At 38.2% G+C, this 19,953-nt stretch overlaps 1 protein-coding gene and 1 non-coding gene across 11 annotated transcripts in view; both read right to left on the reverse strand.

The window, feature by feature from the left end:
• Positions 1-19,953, reverse strand: part of SPIDR (scaffold protein involved in DNA repair) — a 437,895-nt gene that overhangs the window by 55,320 nt on the left and 362,622 nt on the right. For all 10 annotated transcript variants that reach the window (XM_049105958.1, XM_025446508.3, XM_025446489.3 and 7 more), the window contains one exon: positions 5,223-5,363. In XM_049105958.1, coding sequence (XP_048961915.1) covers positions 5,223-5,363 — 141 coding nt within the window. The remainder of the gene's footprint in view (positions 1-5,222; positions 5,364-19,953) is intronic.
• On the reverse strand, positions 19,820-19,923 carry LOC118353440 (U6 spliceosomal RNA). The gene has a single exon (XR_004812375.1). It is a non-coding gene; the product is annotated as a U6 spliceosomal RNA (small nuclear RNA).

The raw sequence follows: 19,953 nt of genomic DNA on the forward strand, positions 1-19,953 counted from the left end.
GCAAAGGAGTGTGACAACGACCAAGACAAGGTCTGATGTCTTGGTGTGATTCAGAGCCTGGCATATGGTGCAGGCCAGCTTGGGAGAGCCATTCCAAGATTTCTCATAAAATCATTAATGTTTGCATATTATTACTAAAAAAATGAACACACTCAAATTTACGCCTATGATGTCACCCTTATTTATATTAAAGTATATACCTTTCTGGTGGGACATAGGTCAGCAGGAACCCCAGAGTCCTGGGCATAGACACTGCAGTGAGTAGCACTGTGACCTTTGGGTGCCCAGGTGGAGAAGGGGAGGTGACCAAGCAGTAACTCCTGCAGGACATAAAGGAAACAGTGCTGGCTACCAGTGCCAGGGGTCTTCGTGCAGGAGCATCGTAAGGCCAGCCTGTGAGGGAAAGGCAGGCCTTAAATACGTCCAGGAGGAAACCACAGCATTCTAGGCCCAGGGCACGGCAGGAGCCTGAGCGGTGGGATGACCCGCCACAAGTACAGCTAGCTGGGGACTCGCATGCGGCCTTGTAAAGGACTTTTGGATCCTGACTATGGGGTTGGTATTTAAGCATATTAACTAAACTTGGCTTTGATATAAAATTTATCAGTACTTAATATGTTACCTTGAAAACAAAAATTGATACTTAAAACAATAATTATTGATCTGAAATGCACCACCCCACACACAAAGTGCCCACCCCTCACTCTATCATGAAAGCTGACCAGACAGCAGTTCTCCTTATCTTCAGTCTGGCTCCCAAAGGAGATAACGGAGACAGTCCTCCCTCCCCTCCTCATTCTAGTACTTAGCCCCAGGCCTTTCCTGTTCTCTTCAGGGTTCCTAAATCTTGACCTGCCCTCTGAGCCTCCCTCAAAGGTGGCTGCTATCATATCGGCCCACAGCTCTTTGTATTAGGCATTTGCCAGTCAGTGTCTGCCTGGGTCACCCCGGCTCTCCTGCTGGCCGGTGAGCTCTTAGAGGGAATGGTCTATTTTTACACTCCTGGTGGAGCTGCCTATAGGTATCAGAAATTAAGATTAGTTCCTAACTGTTTTTTTGTTCTTCTTCCCTCAATTCCTACAGAAGTTTCTGAATCTGCAGCCCGCCCCCAATCTCTCTCTCTATCTTAAATCCATTATAGGTACAATAGCAGGATAACCTTAACTCCATTTTCATTTTTATTACCTCTACTTTTCTTCTCTCAAAATCTCTCAGGGGGCCCAATTTTCTCTTGGATTGATGAAGATCCCTAAAAAATAGGACCTACAGCTTTATCTAAATTGACTTTATACCTCAGTATATTCTGGTTTAGGATAAATCCCAAAAATCTAGCTCAGAGCTCAGTGTCACAGCCACTAGCCAGGGGCACAGCACAAAGAGGCACTAAATGGTTATAGAATAAATGAGTGAATTATCTTTTCAAAAAACCTTTTCATTTCCCCTTTTGCATACATCTCTCCTGATCCGACACGTATGTCTTCACACATAACATCTTACCAATTTGAAGAGAACTTTTCTTTCTGCCAGGCCAGGATGTTTAAAGCATGTGTGCTCACTAACTTCTTTTATGAAATCTGAGATCAGCCAGTTAGGATCTAGTCACTTAAAACATTAGCTGCTCCAATACTTGTGCCTGTCTAGTTTTCTGTTCAAAGGGAAGCAACTCAAGGTCAAGGATCATGTCAACTGCTTCCTTGCCCTTCTGGGTATTCAGGTAGCGCCTTCTGTATATAGTGAGCACTGACTACTCTTTAATAAAGTCTTCTCTTAAAGGGCCAGTCAACAGATCTCAATCAAGTAGAACCTGTAAATTAGTCATTTTAGACACAGAGCTTAGTGGGTTTTAACAAGTTGGGACACGAATACCCAGTAGGTATTCTGAACTGAAAGAATTTCTCCTTCCCTACAAAGTATTGGCTAGCTATATTTTCCATACCTATGGGGTTAACACATTTTTTTTTTTTTTTTTTTACAAATTCTTTTCCGCCTCAGTATGGGCGTATCATATAAAAATAAAAACATATAATAATCAACAATAAAAAGATAAAGTTCATATAGAATTATGACCTCAAAGTCATGTGACTTTTCTGCTCATTTGACCACTGAACTGCTGGTATAGGCCACATGGGAAGACAAAGGTCAGGGGAGGTGCTCTGGGAGGACAGAGGCGCTAGACAAATAGCAAGGACTGCTCTTGAGAGGAGGAAAGCCCAGGCCGAGCTCCACATTCTGCTAAGTGAACAGGCCTCAACAGTGTTTTTTGAAAATGGTAGTTTTTTTTCCTTTAAATCCAGACTATTTTTCTGACTCTTTTCACTCTAAGCAGTCAGTTTGGACATACAACTCCATAAATATGTCAGAGAAATACAAAAGATATGATTGTTGTTTTTCTGCAAGCCTTCCTAAATGAGGCAGGGGGACAGAGCAGCATTCCTTGCACACTGGTCCAACAACACATCTGTCTGATTGGACAGCTCTGAGGTCATCGGTCTACCTCCTAGCCTTTGTAGAGAGGAGTGATTTTCCATCACTAGAAGAGAGGATCAGATGAAGTCTGGTAGCCAAAATCTAAGAGACTTCATGACTTAGCCCAAACACACAACTATTTTCCAGTTGGCAAAAAAGTTATTTTCTGTATTAGATATTGGAATTATATAATTATAATTAATCATTTTAGCTTGAATTTTGGGAAGTAAATACATTTTGTTAATGGTTTATGAGAAGTATATTTTGTTAGAGTTTACAGGAGTTGCCATGAAACACAATAATTTGGGAAAAAGTAAAAGAGACAATTTGTGTTTACTGGGCCATGGATGGATGACTGACAATGGATGATATCACTAATAGGCAATTATAACATCCAGCATTCCTAAACGATTTAGTAATTTGTTTTGAAGAAATATAGCTTCCAAAAGAACAAAAAGACAATCTAAACATTTACTTAGATAGCTGTGTGCCAAAATAAAATTAATTATATACGTGAAGAAATTAAAAATCAAATATTTAGTCACAAACTTAAAAATGGTATGGGTTCCAAAAGTTTGTTTATAAATGAATTATTGGCAATACTCGGTGCATTTCCTGTGGGAAAAAAATTTCCTATGGGAATGTTGCAGATAGTAGTAGGGCTCCCCTTGTAACCAACAAAAAGGCAGATTAAATATTAAAAACACATATGACTATAAAGCATAATGGTAACAGAACACAGACTTTACAGAGCCAAAGAGGCCAGGACCGCAGTGGCTCTGTCATTTACCAGTACAACTGCCACAGGAAGTTACGTGCTATAGTTTGCAGCAAGAAGCCTCCCAGAGCAGCCTCTGTCTGGCCTCCAGCCCATCAGGGCAGCTGGCAGCCGGAGCAACTCTGCTGCTCCACATGGAGGATCTCCCATGATGGGAGCCCATGTGCATCCTGGTGTGCTCAGGTGGGAGGCTTATGCGTAGAGTTCCCGCCCAGGAAGATTACCTCCCACAAGGCCCTGAGAGCATTCACCCTGTTAGGTCAGTACGTCAGGGCTGCGACACCACGTACTGCAACTATACAGTCTTTTCAGATGCTTGTGATTCTAAAATTTAGGATTAAATGAGGTTCAGCCTTAAATACAGATAAGTTTCATGTGATCCAATTAAGCTTTTCACATAGTAGATACGCTTTCTAAATATCAGGACAAACCTCTCTCCACCTCCAATCCATAAGGCAATTACATTATAACACACTCTTTTATAAGCAAAAGGAAGCATTTTTCATACAACAAATCTGCATGATCAATTAAAATGTTCTCATATCTCTCTACCCAGGGCTTACAGGGGATCTTTCTATGTCTCTCAGGAGAACAAGCCCTTGGGAAGAGCCATCACTCGCACAGTACCATACGAAAGGCAGATGAGACATAGACTTGTGGCCTCTGGGGACACTGACTGCCTACAAAGGTCAGTCAGGAGAAGAGTCAATAAATGTCCACAAGTTAGAATGACCATGGCCACAATGTTCATTATGCAAATCACTGGAGGATGCTATCAATAACTGCTTCAGAATCAGAACATCATATACTCACAATGTTTTTTTTTTTTTCCCCATTTCTCGGATACTGGTATAAGATCAGATGTTACTATAATTAAATTAAAAATTAACAGCAAAAGAGTTAAAATAACACACTATTCAAAGAAGGAGAGATTAACCATAAGAGAGAAAATCCCCAATTCACTGTTTACACTAATTCTCTATGTGACTGGATAGTGCCATTAAAATGTTTCTTCTTTTTCCTAATTTATAGATTTAAGATGATTACTGGAGATATACTAGTCATAGTTTGGACCAGATTTATGTACCATTCTACTTTGCCTATCCAAAGCCACATTTATGGTGTGGTACCATGAACCTTGACAGAGAACAAAACTTTCTTACAATGGAAAGCAAAAAGATGTGACAACTTAAGAGTTTTATTTAAAGCTTATAAAATGCCTTTACACTAAGTTATATTTTCATTTACATAAACTGATTCATGCAAAGCTATCTTGTTTTTTAACTAAGAAAACATACAGAAAAAAACCTTTAGAATTATTATTATTATTTTTAAAGATTTTATTTATTTATTCATGAGAGACACAGAGAAGAGAGAGGCAGAGGGAGAAGCAGGCTCCATGCAGGGAGCTTGATGAGGGACTCAATCCCGGGTCTCCAGGATCACACCCCGAGCCCAAGGCAGATGCTCAACCGCTGAGCCACCCAGGCGTCCCAAACCTTTAGAATTAAAACACACATACATAACAGTTTTTACCTTCTTAATTTTTAATAAAATTAGGATTAACAAATCTGTATAATTGTTTTTGTTGCCAATTACAATTTTTTCCCCTAGAAGTACTTTCTGGGCTCGACTCAGCTCTGGCCTACTTTTACAGGCAAAATCTAGGATCTTAGTTTATTGTCTTTATAAATAAGAGACAAATGGCATCTGAGTGGCTCAGCTGGTTAAGCATCTGACTCTTAATTTCAGCTCAGGTCATGATCTCAGGTTCATGAAACTGAGCCCCACCACAGGCTCTGAGCTCAGTGTGGAGTCTGTTGGAGATCCTCTATCTCTCTCTCTCTGCCCTCTCCCCACTTGCGTGCTCTCCTCTCTCTCAAATAAATAAATACATCTTAAAAAAAAAAAGACATAAAACAGGAATAAAAGAACCAGCCATTGCAGCCAACTAGATGCTATTACAGGGTGTCCTTACCTTCCTCTGGTGGCCTTCTGTAGAACCTTCATTCCCATCAGGCTGCAGGACTTCCCTTCCAACTGTTGGTCCTTTAAGATGGAGCCCTCAGAGTAGACTTCACTGAACATTCCATAGGCATCTTGCACGAGAAGGCACACTCTACAAAAAAGTATTCACATTTTTTAGGAGACAGTTTTTTTTTTTTTTAAAGATCATTCATTCATTCATTCATTCAAGACACACAGAAAGAGGCAGAAACACAGGCTCCCATGCAGGGAGCCCGATGTGGGACTCTATCCCCTAACTGGGATCAGGCCCTGAGCCAGAGGCAGATGCTCAATGGCTGAGCCACCCAGGCACCCTTAAGAGACAGTTTTTAATTCACTAGAGAGATCAGGATCTACTTCTCCTTCACTAGAAATCCGTTGTAATCATCTTCCTGAATAGGTAAATCAAGGTAAAGAAAGTTGAATTCAAATATGTACTTTTAGATTTGTACTTACAGGTGTTTGGATCACTACCCACAAAATACAGAAGGAAACAGAATTCTTCTTTGGCAAAAAACTAAACCCTAAGTCAAATGTGGTTTAAAAGCACACAAAGATCATCCTTTCAAATAAAATATATTACCACTGCCCAAAAAGAGACTATTCCCTCTCCCCATTTTTATACTGTTATAACAGGAAACATTTCTATTTCCTATGGATGCTCAACAAGGAGAAAAGCTCCGGTCTAACATTATTAAGAGAACAATAATAAGGGGCTTTCTCTGAGACGGTACATGTTTACAGACATGCATACTCCAGCAGGACAAAAACCAGCATCCCTGCTGACAGCAACACAGACATGATGGATGTCCAGTGACATATGGGATTCCTCCCAACTTTTAAATTCAACGAGTTGCACTTATAAAAACCTGTTTATGACTGAATTTCCAATCCTCTGAATTTCATAATTCAGGTAAATGAAGCCGTACTTATTCTCAAAAAATATTTACTGAAAAGTGGCACATTCTCAGAAAATATTTACTGAAGCTGGAAAAAAAAGGACAGTAAATAACACCACCAAACAGACTGTGACGAACAAAATTATTTTAAAGATGAGGGTGTATAGGAAAGTACATGTTGGGAAAGAACAGATGACAAACAAATGATGAACAAAGGAATGCTAAATCTGAAGCAACGAACTTTACTGCTTAGAAGCTAGACCTGATTAATTCTCCCAGGTTCACAGGACCCCCCTGATTCACAAGAGTTTGCAAAGGTAAATCTTATATATAAAGGAAATCACCTTTAGTTTGATCATTAGTTGTTATGGAGTAAAATCAAACAAACATGTGTTTGAATAAAGATCACTAGTACCGGAATGCCTGAGTGGCTCAGTAGGTTAAGTGTCTACCATCAGCTCAGGTCCAAAGTCCCAAGGTCCTGGGATCAAGCCTTGCATCAGGCTCCATGCTCAGCAAGAAGTCTGCTTGTCCTTCTCCCTCTGCACCTCTCTCCTGTTCCTGTGCTCTCTCTCTTTCTCTCTCTCTCAAATGAATAAATGAAATCTTAAAAAACATCACTAGTAGAAGGAAACAATCCACTATGTGGGAAGAGTAAAGAAAAAAAAAACAACAGACCTCCTGAGGACCTGACATTAGAATTAAAAGATAAGAAATATGGTATGACTATTTTAAAAAGGTAAAATAAAAAAATAAAAAGGTAAAATCACAAAGATATAAATACAAGACAAAAAGCTATACAATATGACTTGGTAGATTTAAAGAATGAAACAGATCTTTCAAAAAGGAAACACTACAAAGTTATTGAATAGGTATAAACAAATGGTTACATGTACCTGAAGAATGTGTATATGTGAACTGGGTTATAAATTTGAGTAAATTACCTGGAATGCACGTTGACAGCTGAGATAAAAAATATGAGTGAAAAGAGAAGTACAGAGAATAGAATGAGAAAGCCTAACGTTTGTCTAATAGGAGTCCAATGAATAACTTAATAATTGTAATTCTGAATTCTACCTCTGACATTTTGCTTAAATCCATATCCAATAGATCTGTGGCAGAGAGTATTATCTCTGGTTCTTTTGTGGTGAACTCTTTCTTCTAATCATTTTGTCCAGTGCAAAATAGTTGTATGAATAAACAGAGTCAAAAACATCAACCACAACCCAAGCAAAATACACACTATACAAATCCGAAGAAGTCAGGGACCAGAGAATAAAAGAAAAAGAAAAGTAAATTTTAAAAAAAGCGGGGGAGGGAGATGGTGGGAGAGAGAGAATATAACCTCACAGAGTGGACCCAAATGGTGATCCAGTTGGTTCTGAGTGTATTTTGGTCTGTATGTTAAAAGGCAATAAATTCCAAAATTATTTTTTTAAAAGCAAAATTTACATATATGTACAAAAATTAAATTGAATACAGTGAAAGGAAGACAAAAATGAGGAATAGATCTATAACATGTAATTGTAAAATATGAAAGTCAAAAAAGAAAAAACTTAAAAAATGAAGAGTTGATAAAATATTATTGTTATGATAAAAAAGAAAGAGCATTGGAAAATTTTAATCTGAAAGGTAAATGAATCATAAGAAAAAAACCCTCTAGTTCTATATACTATTTTCCCTCTGTCCTGGAGCTTTCCAGTATGCTTGCTCAGTAAACTTGCTCTTCCCCTGTTCTTCCAGCTGGTCTTCTGGGGGAGGGTCTGCTGCGCTGATTCTCAGGTGTCTGTGCCTGAGCGGGGATGCCCTGCCCCTGCCACGTGGCCGGGCTCACTGTACGCAATTTGCCCTGTGAGGTCTTTGTTCCCTGAAGGCTTCTGAAGGCTTTCTGTGCTTCTCTTGCAAGAAGTGGTCACTCTTCTATTTTAGAGTTACAGCTGTTCTTTCTTTATATCTCAGGTTGAATTCATAGGTGTTCAGGATGGTTTGAAAGTTATCTGGCTAGGGATGCCTGGGTGGCTCAGTGGTTGAGTGTCTGCCTTTGGCCCAGGGCATGATCCTGGGGTCCTGGGATTGAGTCCAGCATCAGGCTCCCCGTAGGAAGCCTGCTTCTTCCTCTGCCTATGTCTCTGACTCTTTCTGTGTCTCTCATGATAAATAAATAAAATCTTTTTTAAAAAAAAAAGAACATAAATAGGGTATATAACTTCCAAATTACTATATGGAAAAAAATGGAATGAAAACCATAGGCAAAAACAAACAAAAAAACCGTCCAAAAACATGCAAAGAAAAAGCATAAAAAAAAAAAAAAAAGAAAAATGTAAGGTAGTAAGTACAATGGTAGGCACAAGTGTATGTACATCTGAAATGGAATAAAAATGATTTAAACTTGTCAATTAAAAGGCAAAGTTTGTCATGTTCAGTTTGAAGGAAAAAAGAAACAAAAATTATGTTGACAGGAAACCTGAAACAGAGAAGTATTGGAAGGGAGGGGAAAAATGTTTTAGGTAAATATTAACAAAAAGAAAGCTAAAGAGGTGATTTTAAGACTAAACTAAATAGATTCTAGGAGGGAAAGCATTGTTTAAGATAGAGAGGTGACTAATATTGATTTTTAAAAAGCTCAATTTACCAGGAAGACATAATTCTAAATCTTTATGTTCTCCGCCTTGAAACATATAGAGTATAAACTGACAAAACTATAGGGAGAAGCAAGCAAATCCAACATCATTGTGGGAGATTTCAACCCATCCATGCCAACTGTTAAAATCAATCTGAGGAAAAAAATTAGTAAAGATCTGAAAAAACTTGCATATACCTAACAACTTTAACTTGTTGGATAGGCAATTCGAAAAACTGCTGCAATTAGAAGAAGTGAATTCTCAAGCACACATAGGACATTTATAAAATGTGACTAGACAGTGGGCCATAAGGCAGGTCTGAATTAATTTCAAAGAATCAGTATTGTATGGGACACATTATCTGCCTACAGTGTAATTAAATGAGAAAGCAAAAAAAATATGTACTTTTAAAAATCCTCCATTTGGAAATTTTACAACATCCTTTTCAACTCATAGGTCAAATATGAAATCATCATGGAGAAGAAACGGTGTTTTGAACTAGTTGATAAAAATATCACATGCCAAAATATGTAGATTAAAAGGATGCTTTAAGGAATCTGTAGTCTTAAATATAATAAAACATGATCACTTTTCCTTTTCTGTATAGATCATTAAATTAGTTTTCTATGTACTTAATATAAATTCTACACCTCTGCCAATTACCAAAATGTTCCTTCAGGGTGCTGAACCTCACATGTACTATGCCCCGAAGAGACTCTCTTGGGGCCTCTGCCTCATTCTCATCTGGACTGGTGAGCGCCATAGCCATCCTAGGATCTCTTGTCAGAAAATCAGACGGATTTACTTTGCTGCTTTAGTATGTTAGATTTGCTATTTCCCATATCCTATATCTTCCTTTCTTAATTGACTTCAATTTAGTAGCTCATATCTTTTAGCTTCCTGAAAAGGGGAAGTTAGGAGCTAAAATCTTTGAAATTATTCATGAAATTGTCAATAGTCTATCCTCAAACTTTATAGGCAGTTTGACTAAGTATAGATTTCTAGATTGTAAATAATTTTTCCATTCCAAGTCCAAAACTGCTTTTGTCTTCCTCTTTTCTCTGCAGGAGCTGAGCTCTGTTCTAGTTCCAAGGGCATGGACACTGCATGGTGATAAAATCCTTCGTACAGATTTGTTTCTACGCACTGGGTGAGAAATATCCTTCCTTGATGGGTCTTTTCCAGTGGAGTCACTTCTCTGTCATTTCATTGATACTTCCTCCCCTTCACTTTTTCTCTTTTTTCATTCTGGTTATTGGACATCCTGGACTAGTTCTTTAATTTTATTAACTTTTCTCTCTTATTTTCCACTTCTTTCTGGCAGTTGCTTCAACTTTGTCTTCCGATGCTTCTAGTTAGGTTCTTCATAATTTCTACTTTTTATTTTTTTTAATTTCTACTTTTTATATGTTTAACTTCTAAGAGTTCTATTTTAAGCTCTAAAAGATGTTTTCTTTGCTCCTCTTTATGGTTGCTGTATCTGTAACTTCATTTAAGAAGCTTTCTTCAGGCTTCTGCTGTCTGTTCTTATTTAAGAACAGGGCTCTAACAATCTTCCTGGACTCTCCCAATGGGTAGTTGGAAGAACTCATCAACCATGAGCAACACATGGGTGAACAGGCTGGGCCATTTTATGGCTGGGGAACCTCAGATGTTAATATCTTTACATCTCCTCTTGATGAGGAAATTCCTCAGAAAGACTCTGTTTACCGTGGCGCATCACTATATACCACGGATAGGGAGGGATGACCACTCGACAGTGCAGAGTAAGTGAATAGGACATCATCATCACTTCCTGAACAGACTTGCAACTAATCATTTTTCTTTTCCTTTCCCCTCCTCTCTGCTTATCTCCTTTTTTCCTTCCTTCCTTCCTTCCTTCCTTCCTTCCTTCCTTCCTTCCTTCCTTCCAGAAAGAGAGAGACAGAGGGAGAGGGAAAGAGAGACTCTTAAGCTGGGTGTGGAGTCTGAGGTGGGGCTCAAGCTCATAACCATGAGATCATGACCTGAGCTGAAATCAAGAGTTGGTCACTTAACCAACTGAGCTACCCTGGCACTTCCATTTTTCTTATTTTAGTCCTTTTCATCTGCTATCAAAGGTAGTAGGAAAACCGGATATGCAAAAAAATAAAAAAGAAAAAATAAATAAAATAAATAAATAAATAAATAAAACTCAACTGTTACCTCACACTATACACAAAAATGAACTCAAAATAGATCATAGACCCATTTAGAAAACTAAAATTTGAGAAGAAAACACAGGAGAGAAATTGTTGCAATCTTGGGGTAGGCAAAAAGTTACTTTGACATTACCAAAATTAAAACTGCTCTTCAAAAGATGCCATTAAGAAAATGAAAGGGCTGGGACACCTGGGTGGCTTGGTGGTTGAGCATCTGCCTTTGGGTCAGAGCGTGATCCTGGAGTCCTGGGATCGAGTCCCGCATTGGGCTCCCTGCAGGGAGTCTGCTTCTCCCTCTGCCTGTGTCTGCCTCTTTCTGTGTGTCTCTCATGAATAAATAAATAAAATCTTAAAAAGAAAAGAAAATGAATAGGATAATCACAAATTAGGAGAACATATTTGCTAAATATACATCTGACAAAGGACTTGTATCTAGATTAAAGAATTATAAAACTTATTATTGACAATAATAGAAATATTATTTCTATATCCTATAAGGATAAAAAGAAGACAATCCTTTTAGAAATGGACTAAAGATACAAAACATCATTAAATTCCATTTCTATTAATCACCTAGAATAGTTAAATCCATAGAGGCAGAACACAGATAGTTGCTAGGGGGTAAACTGAGGCAGAATTGGGGAGTAACTGGTTCCTGTGTATGGTATTTCCTTTTGGACTAAAATATTCTGGAGTTAGAAGGAAGTGGTGATTGTATAATACTGTAAGCTTTATATTATGTGAATCTCATTTCTATGTAAATCAAAATGGACAAAAGATGCAAATAAACATTTCATCAAAGAAGATACATATGTGGCTAATAAACACATAAAAGGGTGCACAACACCATTAGTCATAAGGTAAATGCCACGTTAAAACCGCAAGGAGATACACTACACATACCCTGGGAAGGGTGAAATAAAAGAGGCTGATGGTATCAAGTTTTGTGGAGGCTATGGAAGAACCGAAACTACTAGATTTTAGGTGGGAATGCATGTTATAGCCACTATAGAAAAAACTCTGGCAGTTTCTAATAAAGTTAGACATATACAGTCATTCTACTCCAGGATTTTCCCAAAAGAAATAAAATCATATGCCCACACAAAAATTTATAGACAGAGGTCTATAGTAGCTTTGTTAATTAGTAGCCCCAAACTGGACGCAAGACAAAGGTTCAGAAGTAGCTGAATGGATAAACTGTGATGTATCTCTACAGTGGAATATTACTCAGCCATGAAAAGGAACAAACTACGGGCACAGGGATGAATCTTGAAAATATTGTGCTGAGTGGAAAAAAAAAACCATGAACATGAAAAGTAGTTTATATCAAATTCTAGAAAAGGCAAAGTAAATCCACAGTAATAGTACGCAGATGTGTAGTTGCCTGGGACTCAGGCCAGAGAGACTGACAGCAGAGGCACAGGCAACTTTTTGGGTTATGGAAATAATTTATGTCTTCACTGTGATGGGTATTACAAGGCAAATATATTTGTCAAAACTCACTGCTTAAATGGGCGTATTTCATTGTATGTATGTAAATTATGTACATTATATCTTCACAAAGTTGTTTTAAGAAAAAAAGGATGGGGCGCCTGGGTGGCTCAGGCAGTTGGGCATCTGACTCTTGATTTCAGCTCAGGCCGTGGTCTCAGGGTCCTGGGATTGAGCCTCATGTCCGGGTCCACTCTGTGCAGAATCTGCTTGAGATTCTCTCCCTCCCCTTCTCACTCTGCTCCTCTCCTGCTCTCTGTCCCTCTGAAATAAATTAACAAATCTTCAAAAAATAATAAAGGAAAAAAGGTATAGAAGACAGCCTGAAGAAGATTCTATGGGATAAACATAAGATACTTATGGAAAAAAGATAGAAAAATTTTAACTGGTAAACAATGGGAAAGAATCAAATGCTTAAAAATCCATTAGAAAAATATCATGCTTTACAAAGAGGCATTTTCCCTTGTCACTATACACAAACCTTCAAAGGGAAACTGTGATATAATTGAAGCACGTTTTCTCATGCGTCTTCAACAAATACTGAAAACCACTTACTTTTAGAAAGAACTCTCAGAGTATGAAATTAGGAATGTATTTGGGTATTTATTTATTTATTTTTGAATATTTTATTTACTTATCTGACAGACACAGCAGGGAGAGCTGGAGTCGGAGAGGGAGAGGGAGAAGGAGACTCCCCACTGAGGAGGGAACCCAATGCAGGGCTCCATCCCAGAACCCTGGGATCATGACCTGAGTTGAAGGTAGACACTTAACCCACTGAGGCCCCCAGGCCCCCATACTTGGATATTTAAAAAAAGAGAAGCAAATACATTACTGATATCTCATGAAACAAAACTTAAAATCTTACCCTTTCAATGAAATCGTCTCCATTTTAAGGACCCACATGCAAACTACTAATTCCACCCTGAAAACATGAAGATTGAAACTGCTCCTGTGTTCTCTGAGATAGAACAGGCTCTCAATAAATACTCCTTCCATTTTTGAGAGAATGAATGAGGCTCTGTTGTGAACACACACACAGTAAACTCACATAATAGCTAATAGCACACAGTGTTCACAGAAATATTCATTCATTTATTCACTCACTAATTCATTCATTTGAAGCTTACTGGGCTTATACTTTGTAGGATATATAAGGAGGGAAGGGGTCAAATAAAAATATAATTGAGAATCAAATAAAACGCTGAGTAACATTAACACCTAAAGTTAATATAATATATTAGGGCTAATTACAGCATTCTCATATTATCTATTTAACCCTTCAACTGAGGAAACTAGACATTGATAGATGAAGAAAGTGAGGCTCAGAATGTTTAGAAAACCTACCCAAGATAGTAAGGAGGGAGCAGAATCAGGTTTTAAATGTGAGGCACTCAACTTGGTATTTTTGTGCCATAATATCATGTTACAGTAGCAAGTTATAGGAATGTAGAATGTATCTTCTTCTGGGATTAATTCTGCAGAATGGAACTGGAGAGAACATCCCACAGCAACTAGCATTCTAGTCTGTGAGGCCAGCACTAAGAAGGTAACAAGGAATAAACTCATGGCAAACTGTATGATGACCCTAAAATCCAGAATATTTAAATCTAATCTTTACAGAGAGACAATGATTTTTCCTACTGCTAAGTCAAACTATTTAAGATATGCATAAATTGTAATTAGTCCATAATGAGGCTACTTATCTAGAAGAACTTTATCTTCTCTGTAACTTTCAAAATAAAGATTCATTCATTCATTCATTCAGAGGGGAAGGGCAGAGGAAAAAGGGGAGAGCGAATCTTAAGCAGGCTCCACGTCCAGCACTGAGTCCAACACCGGGCTCCATCTCACAACCACGGGATCATGACCCGAGCCAAAATCAAGAGTCAGACACTTAACTGATGAAGCCACCCAGGTCCCCCCAAAAGATCTTTTTAATGTTTGACAAGAATCATACTGAAATATTAAGGTCAGAGTGTAAGGAATTTATGTTAAATTATCATTTTGAAGGCTGCTAATGAAATATAATGAAAAGGAAATACTCCTAAATTAAATCACTTGAAAATAATTTCATTAACTGTTTGATACTGTCTGACCTTAATCTGAAACCCAAGTGGGAAAGAATGAAAGATTATTCTTTTTTTTTTTTAAATTTATGATAGTCACACAGAGAGTGAGAGAGAGGCAGAGACACAGGCAGAGGGAGAGAAGCAGGCTCCATGCACCGGGAGCCCGACGTGGGATTCGATCCCGGGTCTCCAGGATCGCGCCCTGGGCCAAAGGCAGGCGCTAAACCGCTGCGCCACCCAGGGATCCCTGAAAGATTACGCTTTCATAATATTGTCCTATTTAAATCAGTCTGCCATGTGAAAAGCTAGGATGAAAGTGTACATTTTTTTTGAAAGTGTACATTTTTATGTTGAATTGATGATGTCTCTTTTAGCCCACAAAACATTTCATATCACAATCTCTTGGAGGGAAGTATTTTAATGTTTTTTTCCTCAAAGGCCTATTCACCCCCTAATTATCCCATCACCTGTCAGGGAGGCTGGCGCAGAACTTTGGGGAATCAGTGTCCGTCTCCTACGGAGGAAGCCTCTGGCTTCCTGAAAGAGCGTAATGCCTGCTTGCCTATCCTGACACATCCAAGCACGGTTTTGTAAGCATTATTGTTTGTTAACATGAGTAAGAGGTGATATGAAGATCACAATGGGTCCTTTGTGATCCGGTATATTTGCCTTTATCTCAAATAACCAAGGGCTGGTGCTCTTGCTTACTCTGCTGACCTGGAGAAGAGATATGAAGAGATATTAGTACTTTCTTCCTCCCTCTTGTTCATGCCTGGCCGCTCACCTTCTCCCACCGTGTCCTGCTCACACAGCTAAAGCTCGGGAGTTCACTGACTCAGGCCTCAGTCGAGTCACTGTCCTCAGTGCTCCCAATGGCTTGCAACCGTGTCATTCAACACAGTCCAAACCAGAGTTAGCTCAGCAGCAGCACCAACAATTCCACCTTCTTGTCACTGCTTCCTGCCCTGTAGATACCATCTCCTAAAATCAATCTAGTGTGACAGGTCTGAGCAGCAAAGGGCCCCCTTATCAACTTGTTTTTCCTGAATCACGAGAGACGTCCTCCATAAATTACATCATATTCAAAGGAACACAAATGGCTTCCCCACGGTAGTAACTCCAGGACCCTAAAAGAACCTGTATGAACTTGAATTCACTCACCTGAACACGGGGATGAGGGAAGCTAACCGCGAGGGCTGCTGTGGCGTTCTAGCAACGCTACAGGGCTGAGCACTGGGGCTGGCGCCAACACATCAATCTTTCCTTTGCAGGATCCTTAGGCCAATTTTGTTTTCTCTCATACAGTTTTATCCATATAGTTCTTGAACATCTTTTTGTTAGATCTATGCCTAGATCACTTACAAATTTGTTTGCTATTTTAAATACGTTTTGCGGGGGCACCTGGGTGGCTCAGTCAGTTGAGTGTCTTTCTTCGGCTCAGTCATGATCTCAGGGTTCTGGGATCGAGCCCCACACTGGGATCCCTGCTTAGCGGGGAGTCTGCTTCTCCCTCTCCCTCTGCTGCTCTCCCTGCTTGTGCTCTCTCTCTCTAAAGTAAATAAATGAAATCTTAAAAAATAAAATACTTTTTGTTTGTTGGCTCTGTTGATGGTGAATAGAAATACAAATGACTTATACATTGAACTTTTGTAATCCATCAATCTTACTAAAATTATTTATAATACTTTTTATGAAGGTTTTTAATGTAATCATTTCATCTATGCATAATGACAACTTTGCTTCAGCCTTCCCAATCCTTACTTTTTCATTATTATTTTTCTTACAACGATATAGGTCTGTGGCATAATGCTGAAGAGAAGCCAATGATACTCCGCATCCTTATCTTGATTTTGAATAAAATGTCTTCAGTGTTTTACAATGAAGAATGATGCTTGCTATAGAGATTTTTTGGTTGATATCCTTCATCAGGTTAGATATTCTTAGTTTGCTGAAAAATTTTTTTAATCATGAATGGGCATTGGACCTTATCAAATGCATTTTCCATATTCACTGAAATGACTGTTTTTATCTCCTCTGCTAATGTAAATGACAACTAGAGCGTGTTAAGTTAAAACGATTTTTTACTCCTGCGCTACAGCCAAGATCCTATCTGCTACATTTTGTTTAGGATCTTTCTTTTCTTTTTCTTTTCTTTTCTTTTCTTTTCTTTTCTTTTCTTTTCTTTTCTTTTCTTTTCTTTTCTTTTTTTCTTTTCTTTCTTTTCTTTTTTTCTTTCTTTCTTTTCTTTTCTTGTCTCTTCTCTTTCTTTTTCTTTTTCTTTCTTTCTCTTCTTCTTTCTTTCTCTTTCTTCTTTCTTCTCTCTTTCTTTCTTTTCTTTCTTTCTTTCTTTCTTTTCTTTCTTTCCTTTCTCTTTCTTTCTTTTTTTCTTTCTTTTCTTTTCCTTCCTTCCTTCCTTCCTTCCTTCCTTCCTTCCTTCCTTCCTTCTTCCTTCCTTCCTTCCTTCCTTCTTTCTTCTCTCTCTTTCTTTCTATTTTATTTATTCATGAGAGACACAGAGAGAGGCAGAGACACAGGCAGAGGGAGAAGCAGGCTACATGCAGGGAGCCCAACATGGGACTCGATCCTGGGTCTCCAGGATCATGACCTGAGCTGAACACAGGTGCCCAACCTCTGAGCTACCCAGGCATCCCTGTTTAGGATTTTTCTATGTCCATGAGTGATATTGGCCTTTAATTTTATTGTTCAAATTAGATTTAATTTTATTTCTCAAGACTTAAGACTATTTATAGTAATTTCATATAATAACTTGACAAAGATTTTTTCTTTGAAAAATTTGTATAAGATTTGAACAACCTGTTTTTCAAAAGTTAGAAATAATTTAAATAAAATGAATTGGATCTAGTGCTTTTCCTGGGAAGACTTTTAACTATCAACTCAATTTCTCTAATGATAATTGGGCTATTTGGGCTTTCTAATTTTTAACTGAGACATTGGGTTAATATATATTTTCCTAGTGATGTGTCCATTTGGTCTACATTTTAAAATTCATTAATCAATTCAGATTTTTAGTATATATGTTTATTTTTATTGTTTTAATTTTAATTCCAGTATAGTTAACATACAGTGTTATATTAGTTTCAGATGTACAATTAATGATTTGACACTTCTTACAACGCCAGTGCTCATTCCAAGTGCCCTCCTTATTCCCCACCACCTATGTAACCCACCCACCCACCTCCCCTCTGGTCACTATCAGTTCTGTAGTTAAGAGTCTGTTACTTGGTTTCTCTCTTTTTTCCGTTGCTCATTTGTTGCTTAAATTCCACATACGAATGAAATAATATGGTATTATCTCTCTCTGCCTTATTTTGCTTAGCAATAATACTCTCTAGTTCCATCCATGTTATTGCAAATTACAAGAGTCCATTCTTTTTTAAGGCTGAATAATATTCCATTGTGTGTGTTTGCCTTATCTCTTTATCCAGTCATTTATTGGTGGACACTCAAACTGCTTTCATAATTTCAGCATTGTAAGTAATGCTGCAAAAAACATAGGGGTGTATGTATATCTTTGAATTAATGTTTTTTGTATTTTTTGGGTAAATATCCAGTAGTGTAATTACTGGAACATAGGGTAGTTCTATTTTTAACTTTTTTTTTTTTTAAAGATTTAATTTATTTATTTGAGAGAGAGAGGGAGACAGAGCACACAAGCAGGGGGAGCTGTGGGTAGATGGAAAGTGAGAAGCAGGCTCCCACCTGAGCAGGGAGCCAGATGGACATGAGGCTTAATACCAGGACTCCGGGATCATGACCTGAGCCAAAGGTCACGCTTAACCAACTGAGCCACCCAGGAGCCCCTATTTTTAACTTTTTAATAAAACTCCACACTGTTTTCCACAGTAGCTGTACCAGTTTGCATTCCAACCAACAGTGCATGAGGGTTCCCTTTTCCCTATGTTCTCGTCAACATTTGTTTCTTTGGTTTTTGATTTTTAGCCATTCTGAGAGGTGTGAGGTGATATCTCACTGTGGTTTTGATTTGCATTTTCCTGATGATCACATGAGACACACGAGCATCTTTTCATGTGTCTATTGGCCATCTGTTTGTCTTCTGTGGAGCAAGGTCTGTTCAGGTCTTCTCCCATTTTTCAATTGGGTTATTTGAATTTTGGGTGTTGAGCCAATACATTGGCTCTTTATGTATTTTAGATACTAATCCTTTGTTGGATATATGGTTTGGAAATATCTTCTCCCATTGAGCCTTTTCATTTCATTGATGTTTTCTTTGCTATGCAGAGGCTTTTTATTTGATGTAATCCCGAAGTTTATTTTTGCTTTTAATTTGCTTGCCTTAGGAGGCATATCTAGAAAAATGCGATGGCCAATGTCAGAGAAACCATTGTCTGCGTTCTCCTCTAGGATTTTATGGTTCCAGGTCTCACATATAGGTCTTTCATTCATTTTGAATTTTTGTGTATAGTGTAAGAAACTGGCCCAGTTTCATTCTTTTGCATGTAGCTGTCCAGATTCCCGAACACCATTTGTTGAAGACTTTTTCTCATTGTATATTCTTTCCTACTTCAAAAAGAACAACTGCAACCTTTGGTTTTACCAAAAGTGAGATGACTTGCCTAAAATAAAACAATTAATGTTCAATCCTACTGACTTAACCTCAGGATTTAAAGGCCAAAAAGAAAGTGTGATCCAAGTTACTTGTTTCTTTTGAAATTTTTAACATTGTCCTATTATTGCCTCTGGCTTCCATTGTGTCTAATGAGAGGTCTGTCTGTTCTTATCTCACTGGGTTCTCTTATTATATGATGAGTCATTTTCCACTCACTGCTTTCAAACTTTTCTGTTTTCCAACATTTTGACTATATATGTCTGGATATGGATCTCTTTAGGTTTATCCTACTTGAAGCTCTTGAACTTTCAGATAAATAAAGTTTACCAGTCAAATTTGAAATGTTTCAGCCACTATTTCTTTAGATATTTTTTCTGTACCCTCCTCCCAACTCCCCTGATTTTCTGGGGATGTTGGTGTACTTAATGATGTTCCTCCACATTTCTATGAGGTTCTGTTTCATTTTCTTCATTCTTTTTTTTTTCCTTCTTAGAATACTTGCCATTTGGGAGACTTCTATAAAAATAAATCATTTATTTTGGTGTCTTAATTCTTCATAAAGATTGAGTTATTTAAAAGTCTTCACTAGGATGCCTGGGTGGCTTAGTCGGGTAGGTGTCTGCCTTGGGCTCAGGTCATGATCCCAGGATTGAGTCCCACATAGGGCTCCCTGCTCAGTGGGGAGTCTGCTTCTCCCTCTGCCCTTCCCACCTGCTCATGATCTCTCTCAGCTTCATAAATTTCAGTGTTATCCTTGTGCAGGGACGATACTAATTTCTGTATCATTCCAGTTTTGGTATAAGTGATGCCAAATTGAGCACTCATCATTTTTTTCCCCCTCTCCTTTAGAT

Source organism: Canis lupus, chromosome 35 (genome assembly GCF_003254725.2).
Source record: "Canis lupus dingo isolate Sandy chromosome 35, ASM325472v2, whole genome shotgun sequence".
Classification (NCBI taxonomy): Eukaryota; Metazoa; Chordata; class Mammalia; order Carnivora; family Canidae; genus Canis; species Canis lupus.